The sequence below is a fragment of the Schistocerca gregaria genome, chromosome 8 (genome assembly GCF_023897955.1).
Source record: "Schistocerca gregaria isolate iqSchGreg1 chromosome 8, iqSchGreg1.2, whole genome shotgun sequence".
Classification (NCBI taxonomy): Eukaryota; Metazoa; Arthropoda; class Insecta; order Orthoptera; family Acrididae; genus Schistocerca; species Schistocerca gregaria.
In genome coordinates this window covers 88756632-88781181 of record NC_064927.1, presented here as the reverse complement: position 1 = coordinate 88781181, position 24550 = coordinate 88756632, and the positions used below count along the sequence as shown (strand labels likewise).

The window sequence follows — 24550 nt, the reverse complement described above, 5'->3', positions numbered from 1 at the left end:
AATCCCGTGGAACGAATTTTTCGTGAATTAAACCGGTTAATGAGAACATATTGCCACAACCAGCAATCCAAATGGATCGATTATCTTGACGATTTTCAGAAAATTGTAAACAAATACCACATACTACGACAGAATACACCCCATACGAACTGATGTTTGGAAAACAGGAACAGAATGTCTGGATTCGACCAATTCCTAAAGTATTTACCCACAACAGTGAACATACAGTTATTCACTCACATAGAAAGACAATACAAGGTGGTGTGGGAAAGATTTCAGTATAGAGGTCCTGTAGAGCTAAACAGTAATTAGCCTACTAGTAGTAGTAAAGCAATTTTTTTTTCAAAGGAGCCTTTATATGGGGGGAGACCCACATCTTGACCTACTCGTACCCCAGACCTCAATCCCGTAAAGTTTTGGTTATGGGGGCACATGAAGGAACGCTCTACACCACACCAATGAAAGATGTGTGGACACAAACGCTCGCGTCTTCAACGTGTGCCAACGAGTACAACAGCAACCGGGTGTACTTCAAAGATTGCGTCATTCCTTACGCCGGAGGGAAGAGAGGTGCATTGACATGAATGGACGCCACGTTGAACACCCACTGTAAACATGCTCTCTTACTGCAGAAAGTATGCATTTCCGGATCCATGTTAATTGGACTTATTTTTCTTGTTTCGATATTCGACACGGTGTTTTTGAACAACCCGTATATTACAGAGCCATCGGCCTTGCCGCAGTGGTAACACCGGCTCCCGTCAGATCATCGAAGTTGAGCGCTGTCGGGCTGGGCGAGCACTTGGATGGGTGACCATCCGGTCTGCCGAGCGCTGTTGGCAAGCGGGATGCACTCGGCCCTTGTGAGGCAAACTGAGCAGCTACTTGTCTGAGATGTAGCGGCTCCGGTCTCGGAAACTGACTTACGGCCGAGAGTACTGACCACATGCCCCGCCATATCGGCATCCAGTGACGCCTGTGGGCTAAGGATGACACGGCAGCCGGTAGGTGCCGTTGGGCCTTCCAAGACCTGTTCGGACGTAGTTTAGTACATTACAGTAAAGGTAACAAAACATCAGCTAGTCAGACGTCGATCCACGCATAAATTTCATAATAGACGAAAAACGCATTTCTGAGTGAGAACAACTTCCCAATCGCGTCGTGTAAGAAAGAGATGAAAAAGGCAATGACCACTCTCGGCAAAAAAGTTATTTCCTAAACGAACCTTTGTTTTTACAGTCTCAAACTTTCACCAACCATTTATAATGCATAAAGTAAAATTCGTTTTACAAACACAAACGACTTTTTCTTGCTCGATATCATATTTATTCGCGCTTTTTACATTAAAGGTATTTTCAGTGGACTTTTTCTGTAATAACACTCTTCTCCTTACGTATGATACTTGTACGTTACAAAACGTCAGACCTAACTTATTGTGGGGATAAAATGTTACTCACAGTTAAGAGCCAGTGCTGCCAAAAGTTGTGTTCCTCTCATCTGGTCATGGTTACTTCAAATTCAGTTATCAAAAAGTGGTAAATATTCGCCCACAGTCTTCAGGTTTTTTACTTTTGATTCTTGGTGTTTCGTGAGCTATTTCCTGGCAAGAACTTCAGACCTATCTTACGAGAACTGTTAGCGATTTTGTCGTAAATCAGTTTGTTCGCCTGGTATCTCTTGTCATAAGAGATAACAGAACAGCAACTGACATTGACATCAAGACTAGGATATTGACTTCCGATTCCCTACACACTGTAGGGCACGCTGTTAATTTGTCTCACAACACGAAGGATGCAGAGAAAACCATTTTGTCAGCTGAAAATGCGACGGCAAGGCCGCCGGACAGCCTGTGTCCCGTGTTCGGTTCCAGACTGCCCGCGCAGCACAGAAGTGAGTGGTACCTGTCGCGGCTGACCTTTACTGTGGCTCGCTGGATCAGTAGAGCGGTGCCGGCGATTGCCAGCGATGGAGGCGATATAGCGCGGGAGTAGAGCACGCAGGCGCAGCCGCAGATCGCGGTCAGCGGTTCCGCACGCGGCTGTGGAACGCGTTCTCCATCTCGAGACCGGGCAACGCGTAAGGCCTGCCGGACTCCGCTCACTCCCCGAGCAGGTGGCGCATTAGACGGACGCTGCGCCGGTGTCTGGGAGGATGTGGATGTAAATCCCTATAAAACTGTCCGTATTCAGGAGTTCCCTGAAGAATTTGACAAGGCACTGAAATACCTAAGTCGAAACAAGGTTCCGGAAGTAGACAACATTCCGACTGAACTACTGTAGTCTTGGGAGAGCCACCCATGACAAACTTCTATCCTCTGCTGAGTAAGATCTATCAGACAGGCGAAATAGACTCAGACTTCAAGAAGAATATAATGATTCCAATCCCAAAGAGAGCAGGTGTTGACAGATGTGAAAATTATCGAACTATCAGTCTCGTAAGTCACGGTTGCATAATACTAACACGAATTCTGTAGAGACGAATGGAAAAACTGGTAGAAGCCGACCTTGGGGAAGATCAGTTTGGACTCCGTAGAAACGTTGAACACTGGAGGGAATACAGACCCTACGACTTATATTAGAAGATAAGGAAAGGCGAACCTACGTTTGTAGCGTTTGTAGACTTCGGGAAAGCTTTTGATAATGTTAACTGGATAACTCTCTCTAAATTCTGCAGGTGTCAGGGGTAAAATACAGGGAGCGAAAGGCTATCTAGAATTTGTACAGAAACCAGAGCGCATTTACAAGAGTCGAGGGGCACGGAGGGGAACCAGTGGTTGGGAAGGGAGTGAGACAGGGTTGTAGCCTCTCCCCGATGTCATTCAATCTGTATATTGAGCAAGCAGTAAAGGAAACAAAAGAAAACATGGAGTAGGAATTAAAATTCAGGGCGAAGAAATAAAACCCTTGAGGTTGGCCAATGACATTTTAACTCAAACTTGGAAGATGATTCAAATGCCTCTGAGCACTATGGGACTTAACATATGAGGTCATCAGTCCCCTAGAACTTAGAACTACTTAAACATAACTAACCTAAGGACAAAAACACACATCCATGCCCGAGGCAGGGTCCGAACCTGCGACCATAGCGGTCGTGCGGTTCCAGTCTGAAGCGCCTAGAACCGCTCGGCCACCACGGCCGGCAGAGTTGGAAGAGTAGTTGAACCTAATGGACAGGGTCTTGAAAGGAGGATATAAGATGAACATCAACAAAAGGAAAATGAGGATAATGGAATGTAATGGAATTAAATCAGATGATGCTGACGGAATTTAGATTAGGAAATGAGACACTTAAAATAGAAAATGAATTTTGCTGTTTAGGGAGCAAAATAACTGATGATAGTCTATGACAGAGGATACAAAATGTAGACTGGTGATGGAAGGAAAGCGTTTCTGAAGAAGAGAAATTTGTTAACATCGAGTATAGATTTTCGTGTCAGGAAGTCATTTCTGAAAGTATTTGTATGGAGTGTAGCGTTGTATGGAAGTGAAACATGGACGATAAACAGTTTAGACAAGAAGAGAACAGAAGCTTTTGAAATGTGGTGCTGCAGAAGAATGCTGAAGATTTGGTGGGTAGATCACATAACTAATGGGGAGATACTGAACAGAATTTGGGAGAAGAGGACTTTGTGGCACGACTTGACTAAAAGAAGGGATCGATTGGCAGGACATGTTCTGAGGCTTCAAGGGATCACCAATTTAGTACTGGGGGAAGCGTGGAGGGTAAAGATCGTAGAAGGAGACCAAGATATGAATACACTAAGGATATTCAGAAGGACGTAGGTTGCAGTAGTGACTTGGAGAACACTGCAGGCGCTACCACCTGATTTTTCTAGGAACTTTGCTCACTGGAAGAGTAGTCGAAATAAGCGAATTCGTGTCTCGTATTATCCGTACGTACTCGACCGGATCTGAAAAAAAAGGATGGTCAAAGTCTTTGAGGAATTTTCCAGGTACTTTATGTGCCTTCTACCTTGACATGTCCTCAGACGAAATGATGGTTCAGTGGTTAGCATCGCGGCTTTATAATTTTGCGTCCCGTGTTCGAAACCCGACTATTAGAGTCCGCGCAGGATAGTCTGGCCCACGCCCAGTGACCAGTTACCGTTCAAAGCGCTGTACGAGTTCATTCGTTTGTGCGGAAAGGGGGGCCCACATTGTTTGCCCTCTTTCGGTGGGTCGGCGACAGCAGAATCGAGGCGCACGCCATGCAGTTTCGCATTTACGTTACTTCGGCTTCACGATGACGTCCCCATCATTTCGTTAATGGTCGTATTCGTATGGAAGTAAGAACACAGCACCAAATTCGAAAACATTTGCAATGAAAAATTAGGACAGCTATGACGTTGCGTGTGGAGCGTATTACATATGTTGCTGTGGATGAAATTTAGCTAACATAGTGAATTTTTTGTTTAGAGTTTGGTGGAGGTCACCAATGTTGAGAAAATAGCTCTGATGTAGCACACTCATTTGTGACCCTGTGCGACAGCAATAAAGGCAGAGTGAAATATCCATAGAATTCTTCATATTTCATAAAAGGTTTGAGATACTGAAGTGAGATTTTGGCAGCTGATAGCATGCAAAGAGGAGAATATTTTGCCATATTGTTACTTTTTTTTTTCACTTGCTGCTTTATATTTAATGACCCACCGCCTAATTTCTTATGGTGGGTCTTATATAGCCTCTTGGCCGCTGTGGCTGGGTCCGGGGTCCGGGGTGGCTGTTGTGCCATCACCCCGGCTCCCGTCCCCACCCACACCGTTGCCCGTGTCCCGCCACGTGGAGGCGGGCTTTGTATGGTTCTTATCTTTTTTTTTGTTATTGTGCAGCACATTAAAATCTTAAAACTAATATAAAATAAGTAGGATACAGACAGACAGACAAGTATACGAAAGAATTAAGAAAATAATAATAAAAAAACTTAATAATTAATAGGATGTTTGGAAGAAGTAGAGAAAAGGGAAAGGAATAGGGAAAGGAATGGTGTAGTATGGGCCCGTCACCTGGTTGTGGGCGGCGTCCAGGGTCTTGGAATGATCCTCAAGTCGCTGGACGTCGCTCACCATTCCTTCTAATGTCTGCCATTCTAAGTACTTACTTAACTATGGAAGGTTGAGGTACATTAGCCAACTAACCCTCCATGTCTAGTCTGCAAAGCTACCTTGTGATGAATAACAAATAATGCCCAGCTTTATGATCTGGCTCAGAAGTTATTGGTGGAAAGTTGTTATGGTAATGGTAATAGAGGTGAGATGGAATGTGGCTGTTTATTTCGGGCTTGCATGGCTCCTAATAAAGACTGTTCGGTTGTTAGCACCTCCCGGCCCCGCCGACAACACGGCCTGAACGGTGGTTTTCCCCGATCTACAAGATGTATCTGTCGGGTTGGGCTCAGTCAAGAGGAACCACAATTAAGATCCTTCCATCCAGGCCGTGTGCCGCCTCTTACCAGGAGGCGTAGGTCCCTTGAGGAGGTGCCTACCTTTAAGCTTTGGCTTCGATGGTATTGGTAAAATAGTGGTTATGGTAGCGGTTGTACAGGTGCATTAAAACTGACAATTTGTGTTGAAGCAATAAGGCTTATGATACTGCATAATGCGTTAGTTAGCACCTCCCGGCCCCGCCAGCAACACAGCCTGAAAGGTGGTTTTCCCCGATCTACAATATGTATCCGTCGGGTTGGGCTCAGTCAAGAGGGACCACAATTAAGATCCTTCCATCCAGGCCGTGCGCTGCCTCTTACCAGAAGGCGTAGGTCCCTTGAAGAGGTGCCTAGCTTTAAGCTCATGTTAGACATGGAGGTACTATTAACTATATACATATTTACATTTAGGTGCAATCAGTTTTCCAGAATTTATGTGACATATGCACCATTTGTCGGTCTTACGGGAAAAGTCTTTGAGGCCACTTTAGTTGACACTATGGGTCATACGCGCTGGACGCCTCAATATCTGTGTTGGTGCCTTGGTCTGCATCTGTGTCTTCTTCTTCTTCACTCGATGTATCAGTAATGTCTGTGATCCCCTGGGCATCCTGTTGTCTGGTTGTGCCGACTTGCCTTCTGTATGGTCTGTTGCGTAAATATTCAACATGTTGAATCTTTGAGATTTCGTCAGTCAGTGTATTAAGTTCAGTCCACCTTTCAGGATCGCGTACTATGGCATGTAGTTCATTTTGTGTGTTCAAGTGGTCTACGTGTACTGTGTGTCTTGTGATCGTGCGTTGTCCGCAGAAAAAGACGATGTGTTCAGGGGAACCTTCTTCCCCGCATGTGCATCTATTAGTCTGCTGCAGACTCACGCGGTTCAGGTGCGTGGGATAGGGGCCGTGTCCTGTGATGAAGTGTACCATACCGCGGCTGGGATCGATATGTTTCAGTTTTAGTCTTTCCCGGATGTCAGGGAAGAAGTTGTATACTCGGCGGCCCTTATCGCTGTTGTCCCACTCGCTCTGCCAGGTATCCACTCGCCATGTTTTAAGTTGGCGTGTTGACTCAATCGGTACACCAGTGATCTGCCGAACCTGGTCTATTCTCCCCATCCTAAGCCAGTACATTGCTGCACGGTACCTGATTGTGATGTCTATTGGGAAGATTCTCATGACCACACATAGTGCATCAATTGACGTTGTGTTGAAGGCCCCAGTAAATCGAAGTAAAACACGTCTTTGTCCTCTACGTACGATGGTTCTGTTGGTTGAGAGACTCAGTCTGTGGGCCCATGTACTGGCAGCAAAGCATAGTACTGACTCGAAGAGAGCACAATGGTATGTTCGTGTGACTGACAGGGGTAGTCTAAATTGTTCCGAATTTAGCCTTGCCAGTTTGTGTAGTAGCTTTTCTGCTTTGTTTGTGCATATTCGCATGTGTTCGTGGAAGTTCAAACGTTCGTCAATGTATACTCCTAGATAGCGTGTAACCGCGAGTCTTTTTATGTTTGTGTCCCCTATTTTGACTGTTGGGTTCCCGCGTAGGATGCCCTTTAACAGTGTGTATGTTGTTTTGGTTTCTGCTATCTTTAGTTTGTTCTTAGCACACCAATAGGTTATTGTATGAAGTGTTCCATTGGCTCTTTCTTCTAGCTGGGCCCGGTTATTTGCTGATACAACCACGAGTAGATCGTCAGCATAGGCGACAACTCCATCTGTCAAAGTGTGCTCCTCTAGTAACTGTAGGAGCGGTTCAATCACTATGTCCCAGAAGATGGGGCCGCAGATCGACCCTTGTGGACAGCCTTTTGTAATACGTTTGATTACTTTCTGATTGTCCATGTGCCAAACGACTGTCCTGTCTTTGCAATAGTCGATGAAGCTATTGTACAGGGATTCCGGCACCTGCAGGTGTCTGAGCCTCTTGAACAAGGCCGGCCACCACAGGTTATCGAAAGCACCTGATATATCTATCATAATGGCAAGTGTGTATTTGTTAGGTGTTTTATGTACTATTTGGAGTGCTCTGTTTATTGCGTCGTCTATAGATTTCCCTTCCCTGAAGCCGTATTGGTGTGGTGTTAGTCCCCGTAGTGTTCTATGTGCTCGTAATCGTTTACAAAGTAGTTTCTCTTGTATTTTACCCAGTGTGTTGATGAGGCATATTGGTCTGTATGACTTGGGATCTGAGGGGTCTTTGTCTGGGGCTTTTTTGATGATGACCGCCTTCGAGGACTTCCACACTGCAGGCACTCGACCCAGCCTTAATGCGTCGTTTAGCAATGTTGTGAGATATGGGGTGATCTGCGGTGCAATTTGTTTTAGTACCTCAGAGTGGATACCGTCTGGTCCTGGCGCCTTTTTGTTTTTTAGTTCTGAAATCGCTATCGCGACTTTTTCCTGTGCAAAAGGACAGACGACAGTTGGTGTAATGTATGCTGTGTCGAGTTCGCGTCTCAGTGCTGCTTGTTCTGGTGTGTCAGTGTCAGCGATGTCATCAGGCAGGAGTTTGCTTAGCAGGAACTCCGCTGTGCGTCTCCAGCCCTTAGTCATCGCGCCGTCTTCCTGTCGCAGCGTTCCCAGAACCAGTGGGCTCTTTACTTTTTCTGTCACTATTTTGTATGGTTCCCCCCAAATGTTTAGTTGTGTTTGTGCTGCTACATGGCTGTTCCAGTGGTCTTTCCTGGTCTTATTCAGCTCGAGTTTGTACCTGTCCTTGGCAAGCCGGTAGTCGTGTAGTCGTATTTGTCTTTCTCTGTCTGAGATTGCTCGTTGATAAAGCTTACGCTTACGTTTTGAGTCCTGTTTGAGTCGCGTTAATTGTGTGGTCCATGGAATGTTTTGGTGTTTTATCTTGCTTTGTGTAGGTATGCAGGTGTTCTGTATTTTTGTGATGATGTCCGTCAGCATGTGTGCTCGGAAGTCAACGCTACCGGTGATGTCGTGCAATGTGTGCTCATGTATTGTTCGTCTGACCCTATTCCAATCCGTTTTGTTAAATAACAGTCTTTTGGGTTGTGTGACTGAGTTGATGTTGGATGTACCATTTAAGGTTAGTGTGATGATGTTGTGGTCGCTAGCTGTGATCTGATCATGTACAGTCCAGTCTCGTACATGGTTAATGGCAGCATTGTTGGCGATGGTAATGTCTATGTTTGATGTGTAGCCGTTGTGTCCGGTGTAAGTCGGGTGGTGTCCTTCTTCGTTGAGTATGTGGAGTCCATTTTCATTAATGATGTCGTTTATGATTCTGCCTCTGTCGTCAGTTCTGTCTGAATGCCACAGGGTGGATCTGGCATTTATGTCTGCACAGATAAGTAGTTTCTTGTTGCCAGCATAATTTGCAAGATCTCTAGTCAGGTCTGCATATGGTATAATGCTGTGACAGAATTGGGCGTACAGCGACGCGATGATCCACGTATCCCCCTTGTGCGTGACTTCGACTGTAGCTAGGTGTTCAGAACAGAGTTCTGTGATTTTCACCGGGTATATTTCTTTGTTTAGAATTGTGACGGATGCCTTGCAGCCCGCCCCCTCCGCAACTGTCACCGCGCCTGGAGGGAGATTAGGGATTTGACCTATTCTGGTATATGGCTCCTGTAAACACAGAATATCACTTCTTAGTTCACGTAGGGCTTGTGGGAGCTCCGAGTTGACGAGTATACTCCGCATAGCATTAAGCTGTGCTAACAGCAGTTCGGGTGTTTAACAGTGGCGTAGCACTTGCTGCCAGTTTGACTATAATCGAAGTATGTTCTCCCATGAGCCCTAACGTGATCCTTATATAGCTTATCTAGGTCGAATGGCTCCTCCCTGCGCGCGCACACCTGCATGAGCAGATTAAGCAGGCTGTCAGGATCCGTCGGAATGTTTTCTGTTTTGAGAATGAGTCTGTCGGTTTGCTCCGATGTACGAAAACAGACCGAATCTCCATGAGGATGTAGGGTGCGAATAAGCATCCGTTGTGCCGTCTCTAATATGTCCCTCTTTTCTAGCCTACTTAATTTTACATTTAGGTCTAACTTATCGTATTTAAAACTAGTGGTGGTGGTGGCGTGTGTTGACGTGCCCGCTGCCGTGTCGTGCCGTGGTGGTGTAGTGGAGTCGTTGTGCGCCTCTGCGAGAAGCGCTGGATGGGTGCCCATGTTGGTCGTTGCGGGGGATTCCAATGGCGTTGACGTTGCGGTTGTTGATTTGGGAACTGAGGGTGTGTTTACACCACTGGGGGGAATCACTATTTTGACACAAGGTGTTGGAACAGCCGGCAATTGCCGCGGTTGGTCGTCACACGCTTTCACTTTTTTAACTCTCTTAGGCTGTTTAGGTTTATTACGTGGGTTTAGTTTCTTGAAGGCTGTGATTATTTTTGTGTGTTTTTTGTGTGTTTCATTTGTGCTATCTTGTTGTGTTTTAGATGTGTTGGGTGAGTGTACCTTAGTTCTAATTCGGTCTGACACGAGTTGGTTCTTACAGGTCTGCTCTTCGTCATTATTTGCATCGGTCGTATCAGCTTTGAGTATGATATGCGCACTGTCAGCTTTAGTTGCGGTTGTTGCCCCGACTTTATGCGTGTCATTTGCGGTGTCGGTCAGTGCTGTGGCCTGTTCAAGATTGGCATTGGGATTTGGTGGATCATTTTTGTGTACGCTGCAATCTCTGGCGTAGGGGCAGTGATAGACGTCATCTTCTTCCTCTGCCGATGAGTAAGTGTGAGTTATTATTCGTTTGGATTGAATGCAGCCTGGGGTGTCTGATTTGTCTGTGTCTTTTGTTTGAGTTCCATTTTCGCTGGCTTGCATAACGGTAGGGTTCAAAGTCTCACCTAAAACGAACTTAACTGGTTTGATATATCCTTCGCATTTCGTGGTATCGTATGTGCGTCGTTGCGTTGGAGTAGAAGGGCCTCGTTGGGTCGTTGGTGGTGTTGTTTTGCATGGTTGCTCTGGTTGGTCATATGTGTTGTAGCATCCTGATCTGTCAGTGTCGGAGTATGGGGTTACCATGTCTAATCTTAGTAGTTCGTCTTCAAGTTCGTCTATCCTGTTAATGAGGGTCGTCTGAAACGTCATCCAGTACCTTATCTGTCTTTTAATTAGTTTGGCGGGTTCTGGTACTATTTGTCCTGTCAATGTGAGATCGTCAATGTATTCGGTAACTGCGTGAAGGCTGTCTTCCAGGTTTGTACTGTTCATCAAGCCTGGGATGTATCCATTGTTGGGGTAGTCGTCTGCTAACAGTTTTTGCCTCTTACGCCAGAGTATTGCACGTAGGTGGTTTCGGTTTTTTGTCGAAGGTGACTTGTATGACTTCGTTTTAGCAGGGTGTGATTTGTGGAGCAGGTCAGTTGACGCAGGGGGGTGTTCAGTTGCCATAGTCAGTGCTGTCAATTAGTCTGTCAAGCAGTTGTTTGTAGGTCTGGCAGACCCCACCCCTACTCTTATTGCAAATTCTGTTTCTATTCCTACAGGGAATGCAATCGATGGGTTCTGATGCATGGCACTCTGCGCGTTTGTGACCCTTCTTGCCACACCTTGAACAGGTCGCACTTGTGTCTGCGCAAGCTTTGGTTGTGTGGCCTAGGTCACAACAATTGTAACACTGGCTTACGGAGGTAAAGTCTTTGACGGTTAATGATTGAAAGTCTATGTACACCCTTCCTTTTTTAGTGAGATACCAATAAATTCTGGGTGTAACCTCCAACACCTGATGGTTATATCCCTTTCCTTTTGGACCTGTGCGGAATCTGATTTTGACGTCTCTGTCAAATTCGTCTTTTGTGAGATCGTCGCTGAGGTTCTGCTCGTACAGACACTCCAGAAATTCTCTATCTGAGATAGTGTCTGTAACTCGGTGGACTATCACCAGAGGTTGCCGTTTTCTAGGCCCTTCACACGCAATGTTCTCTATGTCTTTCGTCTTTTCTATGATTTTACGGCAGTCCTCCTGTGTTGCTGCTTCGACAATAACGGCTGTCTTCGTGTTTCTTATCGATTTTATATGTAAGTTATCACGTCTTGGGTTTATTTTTTGTGTCAGTGTTTGTTGTACTGTTTTTGTGTCTTGATTGTTTGTTGATTTTATGAACAATGTTGTTGCCTGTTTGGCTTTGGCCGCCTCAATGCGTTTATGTTCTTTGGGTGCGGTGGATAGAGCTGCAGCATATGTTAATGTTTTGGCCTGTTGCTGCGCTTGTTCAGTGACTTTCCCTGTCAGTTCCCTGATCTGGTCTCTAAGTTCCTGATTTATTTCAACAAGCTTGGAGTTGTCCTCCTCTAGTTTATTAACCTGTTCGGTGAGTGTCTCAATGCGTAGGTCCTTTACTGGATCTGCTGAGTATTGCAATTCTCGCAGTAGATCTTTATTCTGTTCTTGCAGCAGTTCGACCTTGGCTTCTGCTGACGTAAGTTGAAATGCCAACGGGAATATTTTAATCCGTATTGTGTTCAGTACACTACTAGACACGTGTTTAGCCTTCAGTTCCGCTGCAATGTCATTCAGTAGCTCGTCAATTGCAGCGATCTTTTGGGTCGGCGACATGACGGCATATTCGTGAATACCAGACGCCATGCCTATTTGCGACACTTTGTTAGTGATGTTTGCCCTGCCAGGTGGCCCTCTTGTCGATGTCGGTGTGGTGCTTGCACCACTAAGTTGTCGTACTCGATCCAGGGTTGCGTGTTTATGTGGTGACTACTCGGTTGCCGCAAGGGCGCTACACTGTTACATGGCCGGCGGTGGAAAAAAAAAAAAAAAAAAAAAAAGTCTCCAAAGCGATATGCCAAGGCGCTGTGCTAAAGCGATGCGCCAAAAGCGATACGTCGTGCTGCGCGGCTGAGTGCGGATATTGTTACTATGCAAAACCTCTTTACCTACCATGTTATTCCACTAACTACAGTTTTTCGACGGAAGGGTGTAATTTTTAAGGGCCATCGATAGTCGCCGAAACGAGAACTGCTATGGGTTTTGGAACAACGTAAGTGAAAACATTAGTTTATTTTTGTACCGATGATTCGCTATTTCATAAGATACTGACTGTGTCTTTCCTCAGTTCCTCGTTTAATAAACTTAATGAACCACTGTTTCAGAACTCTCTCACAATTGTCTCTGCACAATGTGTTAGTGAGGCAAGACTATGTAAACTCCGCTCTTGTTTTGGTAAAATAAGCAAATTTTAACATGACAGCAAGAGAAATTTACTCAAAATTTGCTGCTCATGGCGCTTCTCTGAAAGCTGCGAATGGTTAACAACCAAGGCGAAAATCTGCCCGCAAGGCTAGCCGCGCGGTCTAACGCTCTGCTTCCCGAGAGGTAAAACGTGCCTGTCCCCGGCACGAATTCACCCGGCGGATCTGTGTAGTGGGCCCGTGTGCCAGCCAGCCTGTGGATAGTTTTTAGGCGGTTTTCCATCTACCTCGGCGAATGCAGGCTGATTCCCCTTATTCCGCCTCATTTACATAATGTCGGCGATTGTGCGCAATCACCGTCTCCACGTGCGTTCACACACACACACACACACACACACCACCACCACCACCATTACTCTACCACTCAAACTTTTGAGGTTACACTAGTCTGGTATGAGACGTCCGCTGGGGGTCGACTTTTTCGCCTTTTCCTTGAATAACTCGAAAACCATGGCTTCTAGCGTAACTGTTTCCCAGTAGAAAATTAAAGTAAGTTAAATTTCCTATGAAAAAGCTCCTATTAATTTTTCCTCTAGTACTAATTGTTCCCATATTCCAAGTGGTGTAAAAGCCACAATTAAAAAAAAAAACCTGTTTTAATGGTGTAAAATTAATTTTTAATATCCAGTGAACTTGGAAATAACAGAAAACATTCATTGCTTATACAGGGTGTTACAAAAAGGTACGGACAAACTTTCAGGAAACATTCCTCACACACAAAGAAAGAAAATATGTTATGTGGACATGTGTCCGGAAACGCTTACTTTCCATGTTAGAGCTCATTTTATTACTTATCTTCAAATCACATTAATCGTGGAATGGAAACACACAGCAACAGAACGTACCAGCGTGACTTCAAACACTTTGTTACAGGAAACGTTCAAAATGTCCTCCGTTAGCGAGGATACATGCATCCACCCTCCGTCGCATGGAATCCCTGATGCGCTGACGCAGCCCTGGAGAATGGCGTATTGTATCACAGCCGTCCACAATACGAGCACGAAGAGTCTGTCCATTTGGTACCGGGGTTGCGTAGACAAGAGCTTTCAAATGCCCCATAAATGAAAGTCAAGAGGGTTGAGGTCAGGAGAGCGTGGAGGCCATGGAATTGGTCCGCCTCTACCAATCCATCGGTCACCGAATCTGTTGTTGAGAAGCGTAAGAACACTTCGACTGAAATGTGCAGGAGCTCCATCGTGCATGAACCACATGTTGTGTCGTACTTGTAAAGGCACATGTTGTAGCAGCACAGGTAGAGTATCCCGTATGAAATCATGATAACGTGCTCCATTGAGCGTAGGTGGAAGAACATGGGGCCCAATCAAGACATCACCAACAATGCCTGCCCAAATGTTCAAGGAAAATCTGTGTTGATGACGTGATTGCACAATTGCGTGCGGATTCTCGTCAGCCCACACATGTTCATTGTGAAAATTTACAATTTGATCACGTGGGAATGAAGCCTCATACGTAAAGAGAACATTTGCACTGAAATGAGGATTGACACATTGTTGGATGAACCATTCGCAGAAGTGTACCCGTGGAGGCCAATCAGCTGCTGATAGTGCCTGCACACGCTGTACATGGTACGGAAACAACTGGTTCTCCCATAGCACTCTTCATACAGTGACGTGGTGAACGTTACCTTGTACAGCAGCAACTTCTCTGACGCTAGGGTTATCGTAAACTGCACGAAGAATTGCCTCGTCCATTGCAGGCGTCCTCGTCGTTCTAGGTCTTCCCCAGTCGCGAGTCATAGGCTGGAATGTTACGTGCTCCCTAAGACGCCGATCAATTGCTTAGAACGTCTTCTTGTCGGGACACCTTCGTTCTGGACATCTGTCTCGATACAAACGTACCGCGCCACGGCTATTGCCCCGTGCCAATCCATACATCAAATACACATCTGCCAACTCCGCATTTGTAAACATTGCACTGACTGCAAAACCACGTTCGTGATGAACACTAACCTGTTGATGCTACGTACTGACGTGCTTGATGCTAGTACTGTAGAGCAATGAGTCGCATGTCAACGCAAGCAGCGAAGTCCACATTACCTTCCTTCAATTGGGCCAACTGGCGGTGAATCGAGCAAGGTCAGTACATACTGACGAAACTAAAATGAGCTATAACATGGAAAATAAGCGTTTCCGGACACATGTCCACATAACATCTTTTCTTTATTTGTGTGTGAGCAATGTTTCCTGAAAGTTTAGCCGTATCTTCTTGTAACACCCTGTATTAAACAACATATTATCTTCGATTTGTACATTTCAAGAATCAACAACTGTATCATCGTCAGCGTATCAAGCAACGGTGCACCATTTGTACTCGTGCCATGGCACGGGCCGCAAACCACTAAAGAAATGATTCCTGCTTTTCGACGACCACATCGTTCCCCACACCCAGCAGAACATCGGCAAAAGATATTGCTCAGCATAGCTTGAGGTGCTGCTGGGATGGAGCGATCCGTCCTCCCTCGCTTCCACCCCCAGTCAGTCGTCAGTATGGGGTTGTTGAGCCACTGTTGTATCTGTAAGTAAGTAACCAAACATCAGTAAGTAATAAAAATGGTATTGTAACAATAATTATATACAAACAGACACACTTAATAAAATTAATTCACCTGTATAAAAACTCTAAAAGAGTGCTGGGGTGTAGCTCCTATGGTTTGCGGTAGTGAGGCAAGGTCTGGTTTTGACTTCATTGATGCCTTCATATCAGAGCTCATTTCTATCTTGCAGATGTTCATTCGATTGATACATTTATAGAAACATCTTTCACCAGCCTGTGCGATCTCCTCTGCTCGTGACGAGAGGTTATTGAAGATGTCGGATGTTGTCTTTATTTGCCTCGGGATCTACTGAAAAGCTTAATCAGTCCTCCTCTGCTGTTGTTGTAAGTGGCGGAGGTTGCGTGAGGCTATGCTAAAGGCATGGAGTAGGAGGATGGTTTCAGTAAAAGGAAGTTGCTGGAGTTTATCTGTTGAAAACAGTTTGGATTCAGCCTTGCCCTTACCAGGCTCCATGCAGTATGTGTTAGTGCCGGGCTGTGAAAAAGCATTCAGTAAAGCAATTAAGTCGACGTCTCCCCCAGTTATCGTGACAGTTCGGTGCAGGCAGCTTCACCTAAAGCATATCTCACTATCGTACCGTCAGCATCACCTGTAGTAACTGCTGTATCCATTCCCTTTGCTGTCGTTTTGTTACTAAGCAGTGCTATAGAGCCTGCTTTTGTTCTTTTCGTTTGCGAGAAAATGCTCCTGTTCAACAGTGGCAGTCGTGCTTTCATTAAAATTAATGTCAACTGAAGTTTCTGTGAAGACCCTTTTCTTCTGCTTTGCTCGTTTTGTACTGTTCACATCACCATAACAATCAAATACCACAGCAGAATTTCTACCATAATGTTTGAGCACATAGGCTATGTACTGATTGCAAAGTGCAGAAATACTGGTGCGCACAATGTGCGTTGTGTAAATATAAGGGCGGGCAGTCCTCAAGGTGGGGGAAGGCGCCTTTCCCAGAAAAAAAGCCCCAACAAAAGTACAGTGTGCCCAGGAATCAGCTACCGGTGCCAGGTGGTGCGCAGAGATGTACTTAGGTTTTGTTTGTATGTGTAGTTCTATCAATAACTGATATCTGTATTCCATTTAGTGTTAAAGGGAAAAAAACCATATTAGGAGGCTGTTTGAAACTGATTTTTTTGGAATTTGTTTGGGTAGAAAGAGTTAATTAGAATTTAACCTAATTTTTACATCATTTCATTCATATTTCATACAGTTTTCTGATTTTTTTAAAGCTGTGATGTCCGCTGGAGGTCGTGTGCATAGTTCTCCAATTCTGTACACTGTAGCCATTCCGATTTTCATCTGAAATCAAAAAGGCTTTGATTTTACATTAATAACTTATTTTCTAAGAATATTAACCTCAATCAAGGTGAAAAAAATTAAAATTAAAAATGTTGCAGGCGTTGGAACAGTTTACTTCGATTTTCACGATTTTTCTCTAAGTATGCAAATTTCATTTGCTCGTGTGGCTAAGGCCCCCGGTCGGCAGACCGTTCGCTGGGTGCTGGTCTCTCAATTTGACGCCACTTCTGTGACCTGCAGTCGATGAGGATGATAGGATGATGATGTGGACAGCACAATAGCCAGTCCCTGGGGGGGAAAATTCCCCGACCCAGCCGGGAATCGAAACCGGCACCAGAGGACTGACTTTGTCACGCTGACCATTCAGCTACCGGGGGCGGAAGAGTATGCAAAGAAAAATACCCTTAAAATCATGATATCATCTCGCACAAGTTGGTTCATATAATTCATAATTTTATAAAGAATCATATTATTAATTTCATAATGTTCGGTTCTGTACTTTCTGAGTTAGACTGCATGCAAAAGTGAAAAAAAGTCATTTCAAGATAAACACGTTTGAAAAATAAATTCTCTGAAACTAGAAATTCAAGGAATTTAACAATAATGTAAAATGCTTACCGATTAATCTGTGATTCCAGCACCATATAGTAATCCTTCTTCTTCCTCACAGGCTTCGTTTTGCGCTAGCATCAGTGCTTTCCGAGCTTTCCGACGTTCGTTCCACTCCAATGAACTACTTAGATTCTGCCAGCTCACGCGCTGCTTACCCATTTGTTCGGCAAAATTGAAGCTTTGCTTGCCTACTACAATTTCTACCTCGTTCATGACTATCAGAAGGAATGAATTTGCTTAACTGAATAAGCCCGCTGCTAAATACAAAGCCAATTCAACGACGTTTCGTCCGGAGTGCGAGCGTTTAGAGGCTAAACGCCAAATAGTGGAATTAAAACTTTCATTCGAATTTTTTGTGCGGCCACCTAAATATCTCTCCAGTAATGAACCCTTAATAAATCTGCGTTCGAGCCTGTACTCGATGTGCATTCGGTTCTATGCTCATAAAATCTAAACGAATGTGAATTTCGCTTTGAAATTTTGACAGCGTATTCTTGGATAGTTCAGCTAACGATTTATACATTTAAAAAAATCGAATTTTTTGAAACGCTTAATGTGGTTTCTCCCCTTGATACATGCGTGGAAAATAAACACTTCTAACAGGTGTCCTCGTACAACGCATTTTTTGAAATATCAAAAATCTCTAGGTGCGTCTGCGACATGCGTCGCCAGTGGTTTATGAGGTGCGCTGTGGAAGGGTCGGTATAACTTGCTGAGACATCCTGTAGTTGCTTCTTGCGACGTAGTGGCGTAGGTGGACTGAGGACTCACTAACTCGCCCTTCGCTTTGCAGAGGCACAAATAAGGGAAGGGCATCACGTCATTCCGTCTCATGCCTTCCATCATCTTCCACCCTCCACCGCCCCTCCCCGCAAACTCCACCCTCACCTGCTGCCACCTGTAACATCCTCAGAACAAAATTTATCCCACAGAACTTTTCTACTCTACGCAAATGAGCTGTAGTCATTTAATATTTGGTCTTAATCAACTTTATTTAACAATAAACATTAATTATATACCATTAAAACATTATTTTCATATTTTTGCTATTTTTCCACCCCTTGTAACGCTAAAATTATTGGTCCTAGAGAAGAAATAAATAGGACCTTTTTTTATAAAATTCAGCGTACTTTAATTATGTACTGGAATACATTGTCGCTAGAAATCTCAGTTTCCGAGTTATTCAAGGAAAACGTAAAAAAGTTACCTAAACGAACCACCTCCCTACTCCCCGCCAACTAAAACGCTCACACCCTACAGGTCAGGATTTTTAGCATGCTGTTCGTGACATTCCACCCTAATATTATAAAAAATTTGCGACTACACGAATTTTTTCCCGTAATCACCATTTTTTGGTCTGCGTTGACCGGGCTGCGGTCGGCAACGCCTATATAAGACAGCAAGTATCTGGCGTTTTGTTAGATCGGTTACTGCTGCTACAATGGCAGGTTATCAAGATTTAAGTGAGCTTGAACGTGGTGTTATAGATGGCGCACGAGCGATGGGGCGCAGCATCTATGAGGTAGCGATGATGTGGAAATTTTCGCGTATGACCATTTTACCAGTGTACGTGAATATCAGGAATCGAATAAACATCAAATCGTTGCGGGTCGTAAAAGATCCTGCAAGAACGGGACCAGCGACTGCTGCATAGAATCGTTCAACATCACAGAAGTGCAACCCTTCCGAAAATTGCTGTAGATTTCAATGCTGGGCCGTGAACAAGTGTCAGCATGCGAACCATTCAACAAAACATCATTGATATCGCCTTTCGGAGCTGAAGATCCCCTCATGTGCCCTTGATGACTGCATGACACAAAGTACGTCCTCGTCTGGCCCGTCAATACCGACATTGGACTGTTGATGACGGAAACATGGAGGTGTACGGGTATGGAGACAACCTCATGAATTCATGGACCGTACATGTCAGCAGGGGACTGTTCAAGCTGCAGGAGGCTCTGTAACGGTGTGGGGCGTGTGCAGTTGGAGTGATATAGGACCACTGATACGTCTAGATACAACTCTGACAGGTGACACGTACGTGAGCATCCTGTCTGATCACCTGCATCCATTTATGTCCATTGTACATTCCGACGGACTTGGCCAATTCCAGCAGGACAATGCGACACCCCAAACGTCCAGAATTACTACAGAGTGGCTCCAGGAACACTCATCTGAGTTTAAACACTTCCGGTGTCCACCAAACTCCCCAGATATCAGTATAATTGAGCATATCTGGGATGCCTTACAACGTATTATTAAGAAGAGATCTCCATCCCCTCGTAACCTTACGGGTTTGTGGACAGCCGTGCAGGATACATGCTGTCAGTTCCCTCCAGGGCTACTTCAGACATTGTTCGAGTCCATGCCATGCCATTTTCGGCACTTCTACGTGCTCGCGGGCAGGGGTGGAGTACGACTTTTGATATTTTTAAAAGTATTGGGAAAACGATATATAGATATTTAAAAAATATATCGGCCATCAATATACATAGAAATATGCTATTGATGTATCGACAGAAAAGATATCGACGTACTGACCAAAAAATATCGGCTGCGCATTGTAAATATACTGTCAGCTGTAGAGCTGTATATTTGAGTATTGATTTATTATTAGATACTGTGTACATCAACAACCTAAGTGCCTGCTTATCCCCATCAGAGCAAGAACTGAAAGGAAAACGATGCACATTCATGCTTGGTGATAACCACGTTGCTGACAATAGTAATTGCATGTAAAAGGTGTTAGATGGGTTCATCGCTAGGTTTCGTCACATATCGGATCTATCCGGAACATCTCCCTTCGACTTCCCTGGTTTTTTTTTTTTTTTTTTTTCATCTCTGCAAACGGCAGCGACCTAGCAGTTGTCGTGTCAAAGTTGCATGGTGAAGTTAAAAGTTGCAGTTTCTGTTGGTAGCGCCACGCACCGATTACGTCAGCTTTTCCCCTCACATGTCTCCACCCACTGCAAGACCAATCTTGTCATTTAGTTTTTTGTTCATCAGTTTGAGCAGCTGTTTTTGAAGGATGCTGATGTGAAGAAATAGCACAGTAGCTGCGTTAAAAATTTGTTTAACGCAACTGGTGGGCTATTTCTCCATATCGGATATCTTGTTATCCCATTCACACTGCACACCCATTGAAGTCAGACTTGTTTGTTTGCTTCACACCGTAAAAGAGAGAGACTGGACGTGATGAAAGCTCAAAAGTGGCAAGACGTCTTCACACAGTGAAAGTAAAATTATGTTGTGCTACAGTTTCCAAAGAACTACTTCAAATATTTATCGAAAATTGTGAAAAAATATTTTAAAAGATTTCAACACTCGACATCGATATATTGTTGAAAATATATTGCTGATATATATCGATATTTTATTGGAAAATTTGTCAGCACATCGATATATTTCAACAGCCCCAGCATGGAAAGCTATACTCGACATTTACAAAACTAAGCGTGTAGGATTCAGTTTGGAATGGCGTTTCTCCTACAGCGCCTGCCCGTAATCCCCACCACTACCGCTCTCTTCACGCATGCCCTGCCGACTGCGTATCTATAGGGCACGTTATTCTGCACGGGCTCTACTACACAAAGTGCTGTCCTGAGAATTTTGGCCATTTGGTGTACATTCAGTCAACAGCCAATATTCTACTAACAAGGAAACCTCCCCATCGCACTCCCCTCAGTTATAAGTTGGCAGAGTGTATAGGCCTTGAAAAACTGAACACAGATCAGTCGAGAAAACAGGAAGAAGTTGTGTGGAACTATGAAAAAAATAAACACAATATACAAACTGAGTAGTCCATGCGTAAGATAGGCAACATCAAGGATAGCGTGAATTGAGGAGCGCCGTGGGCCCGTGGTTAGCGTGAGCAGCTCCGGTACGAGAGGTCCTTGGTTCAAGTCATCCCCTCGTGTGAAAAGTTTATTTTCGCAAAGTTATGATCTGTCCGTTCGTTCATTGACGTTTCCGTTCACTGTAATAAGTTTAGTGTCTGTGTTTTGCGACCGCACGGCCAAACCGTGCGATTAGTAGACGAAAGGACGTGCCTCTCCAATGGGAACCGAAAACATTTGATAGCAAGGTCATAGGTCAACCGATTCCTCCACAGGAAAACACGTCTGATATATTCTATACGACACTGGTGACGATATGTGCGTCACATGACAGGAGTATGTTGTCGACCCACCTAACTTGTACACTTTGCGAATAGGTAAAAAGATTCTTCTACCTTGCCCGATTTAGGATTTGTTGTGGATGTGATAATAACTGCCAAAAAAGTGATGAAAACATAAGAGTTTGTCACATAAACTACAACAAATGAATGCAACAGTTTCACAGTCGCACAGTTTTCACTGTGCTCTGACAAAACATATGTTTTTAACGTTTTCAGATTTTTCCGTGTGTAAACCGTCATATCCTGCATATGTCCAAGCAAATCTGAACGTGTTCTGGAATTTTGGAGAGCGAAGTTGATTATGTGTGAGTACCCGAACTTTGATAATTGACTGAAAATAAAAAAATTAAACTTTTCGCTAGAGGGAAGACTTGAACCAAGGACCTCTGGTTCCGCAGTTGCTCAAGTTAACCACGGGACCACGGCGCTCCTCAACTCACAGTGTCCTTGATGTTGCCTATCTTGCGCATGGACTACTCAGTTTGTATATTTTGCTTATTTTTTTCGTAGTTCCACACAACTTTTTCCTGTTTTCTCGATTGATCTGTGTTCAGTTTTTCAAGGCCTATCCACTGTGCCAACCTATAACTAAATCTGAGGGGGGGTGCGATGGGGAGGTTCCCTTGTAAGCAAGTGGAGGTAACAGACCTGTCTGAATGGTCACTATGCAAGTGTGGGTATAGAGGGGCTATACATAGCATTTACAAAACTGTGGGTGTAGACCTCAGCTGGGAACGGCACTTCCCCTGCAAAGCTCGGCTCTTACCCAGAAGCGTCTGCCTGCAACCCCCACCACTACCTCTTTCCTCACCCGTGCCCTGACGACTGCGCATACACCGGTCACGTTATTCTGCCCGGACTCTACCACGTAAAATGTTTTCCAGCCGTGCTGAGAATTTTGGCCGATTGGTATACGTTCAGTGAACAGCCAATACGCTAGTGTACTTTGACGGAAACCGCGTGGGCGTAGCAACGGAAGCTAGAGGGAGTACGTAGCTAGGCAGCGGGCATCTTCCCGAGACGTCGCTCCCTGCGCTATTCCGCCGCAGGTGCCCCGTCAGCTGACGCAAGGACAGGCGGCTGGAGGCTGGGCTGGGCTGGGCTGCTGTTGTGCGGGGGCAACAGGTGCGCGTGGGCAGCAGGCTGTGCTGTGCTGTGCTGTGCTGCGCTTTGCTGCGGCCGACTTTCGCCGCAGCCGCCAGTTCGCGCCGAGTCGCCGGCGAGCGTACACCTAGAGTTCCGCCAGCTGCCGCTGCCCTTCCCCACGTCTCCCGCGATGCAGACGCTGCTGCTGCTGGTGGCGGCTTCGACGCTGTCCGCCGCTCTGGGCAGGCCCACCCTCTACCACGTCAATGACAACGACAAACTGGAGCCAGGTGAGTCGCTACCGCGTCTCGCCATCCCTCCCCTACGTCGTACTGCGTCCTTTCCTTCATCCGTCATTTCGTTTTGGTCCTCGTGTGTTCACCAACTTGGTGTCATACATAAATCTCGGGCAGGAAGAACGAGGGACATTTCATAAATAATGCACGCAAATAGTTTTTTACTTACACGTTTATTTACTTTTGTTCAGCATCTCTTTACAGTCCTTCAGTGTAGTCTAGCTGCTTTGCTACGACTGAACCCCAACGACTCGGAAGCTCTTATTATTCCATCCGGGTCACCACATTTCTTTGTATGTCGAATGGCGCGGGTAACGTTCAAATCGTTCAAATGGCTCTGAGTACTATGGGACTTAACTTCTGTGGTCATCAGTTCCATAGAACTTAGAACTACTTAAACCTAACTAACCTAAGGACATCACACACATCCATGCCCGAGGCAGGATTCGAACCTGCGACCGAGCGGTCGCGCGGTTCCAGACTGTGGCGGCTAGAACCGCTCGGCCACACGGGTAACGTGGTAGAAGCCCCTCCAGAGAAGGGTAACAAAGTCCATGCACACATTTTTTCAGCTTCGGGAAGTCTGGTGGACTCACGTCTAGGCTGTCAGGAGGATGTGGCAACACTTCCAATCCGTATTCGCGCAGTTTCGGTCTGCAACATTGCGGATATTCGGATGAGCTTTGTCGTGGAGAACGAATGGCCCAGCCTCGAGCAACTGAGGTCGAGTTTTGTGCAGTTTTCTGCGTAAGGTTTTACGTGAAGTTACGATAGTACACTGCTGTGATATTCGTTCCACATGGGACTCTATCTGTCATGATGGTTCAAATGGCACTAAGCACTATGGCACTAAACATCGGAGGTCTTCAGTCTCCTAGACTGAGAACTACTTAAACGTAACTAACCTATGGACATCACACACATCCATGCCCCTAGCAGGATTCGAACCTGCGACCGTAGCAGCCGAGTGCTTCGTGACTGAAGCGCCCAGAACCGCTCGACCACAGTGGCCGGACTGTCATGATGATTCCTTGGCGATCATGAGCAAAAATAATCGTTTCCTTGATCTTTCATTGAGCGCGTTGAATTTTTTTATGTGGAGAATCTGAAGCTCTCCACTCACTGGACTGTGATTCCAACTCGGGTTCGAAGTCTCTAATCCGCGTTTCATCAACAGCGACAGTTCGAGACAACAATCCTTGGCCTTCACGGCCGAATCGTTGTTTGAGCAAGGTTGCAATGTCCCCGGCGTTTTCAGCTGTCAAACTGTGTGGGTCCCATGACACAGTATTTTTTCTCTGTTTCAAATCATTTGTCAATACCGACATTGTGGGGATTCCTGTCGCTGCAGAGAGATTCTTGCAAGTCGTACTACGATCTTCTTCAAGAGCAGCTGCCACAAGTTTCACACTTCGTTCATCTTTTGTCGTTCTTGGCCTCCTGCTCTTGGATTATCGTCAATGTTCGTACGACCACCACGAAAGCAATTAACCCAATGTGAAACCGTACTATGGACCACTGTAAACTCGCCACAAACATCACTTATCGCACTGTCAGGTTTTTGCTGCGTGATCTTGATGTACGACCTCTGGTCACAGTACCCAAGGGCCCTGCAGGATCCATTTCTGCCTCTCGCCATGCTAGTGTACAGAGTGAAGAAACAAAAACATGTGCTTCATCCGCAACCGCCCAACTACATCTGATGTAATCCTAATTTTTCTTGCCGGCCGGAGTGGCCGAGCGGTTCTAGGCGCTACAGTCTGGAACCGCGCGACCTCTACGGTCGCAGGTTGGAAAGGTTGTAATCCTGCCTCGGGCATGGATATGTGTGATGTCCTTAGGTTAGTTAGGTTTATGTCGTTCAACGTTCTAGGGGACTGATGACCACAGATGTTAAGTCC

At 45.3% G+C, this 24550-nt stretch overlaps 1 protein-coding gene across 1 annotated transcript in view; it reads left to right on the top strand.

Annotated features, from left to right (window-relative positions):
• The window catches only part of LOC126285032 (uncharacterized), a 191774-nt gene that overhangs the window by 872 nt on the left and 166352 nt on the right, over positions 1-24550 (top strand). Inside the window, exons 2-3 of the mRNA XM_049984356.1 lie at positions 1791-1890; positions 22317-22643. Coding sequence (XP_049840313.1) covers positions 1791-1890; positions 22317-22643 — 427 coding nt within the window. The remainder of the gene's footprint in view (positions 1-1790; positions 1891-22316; positions 22644-24550) is intronic.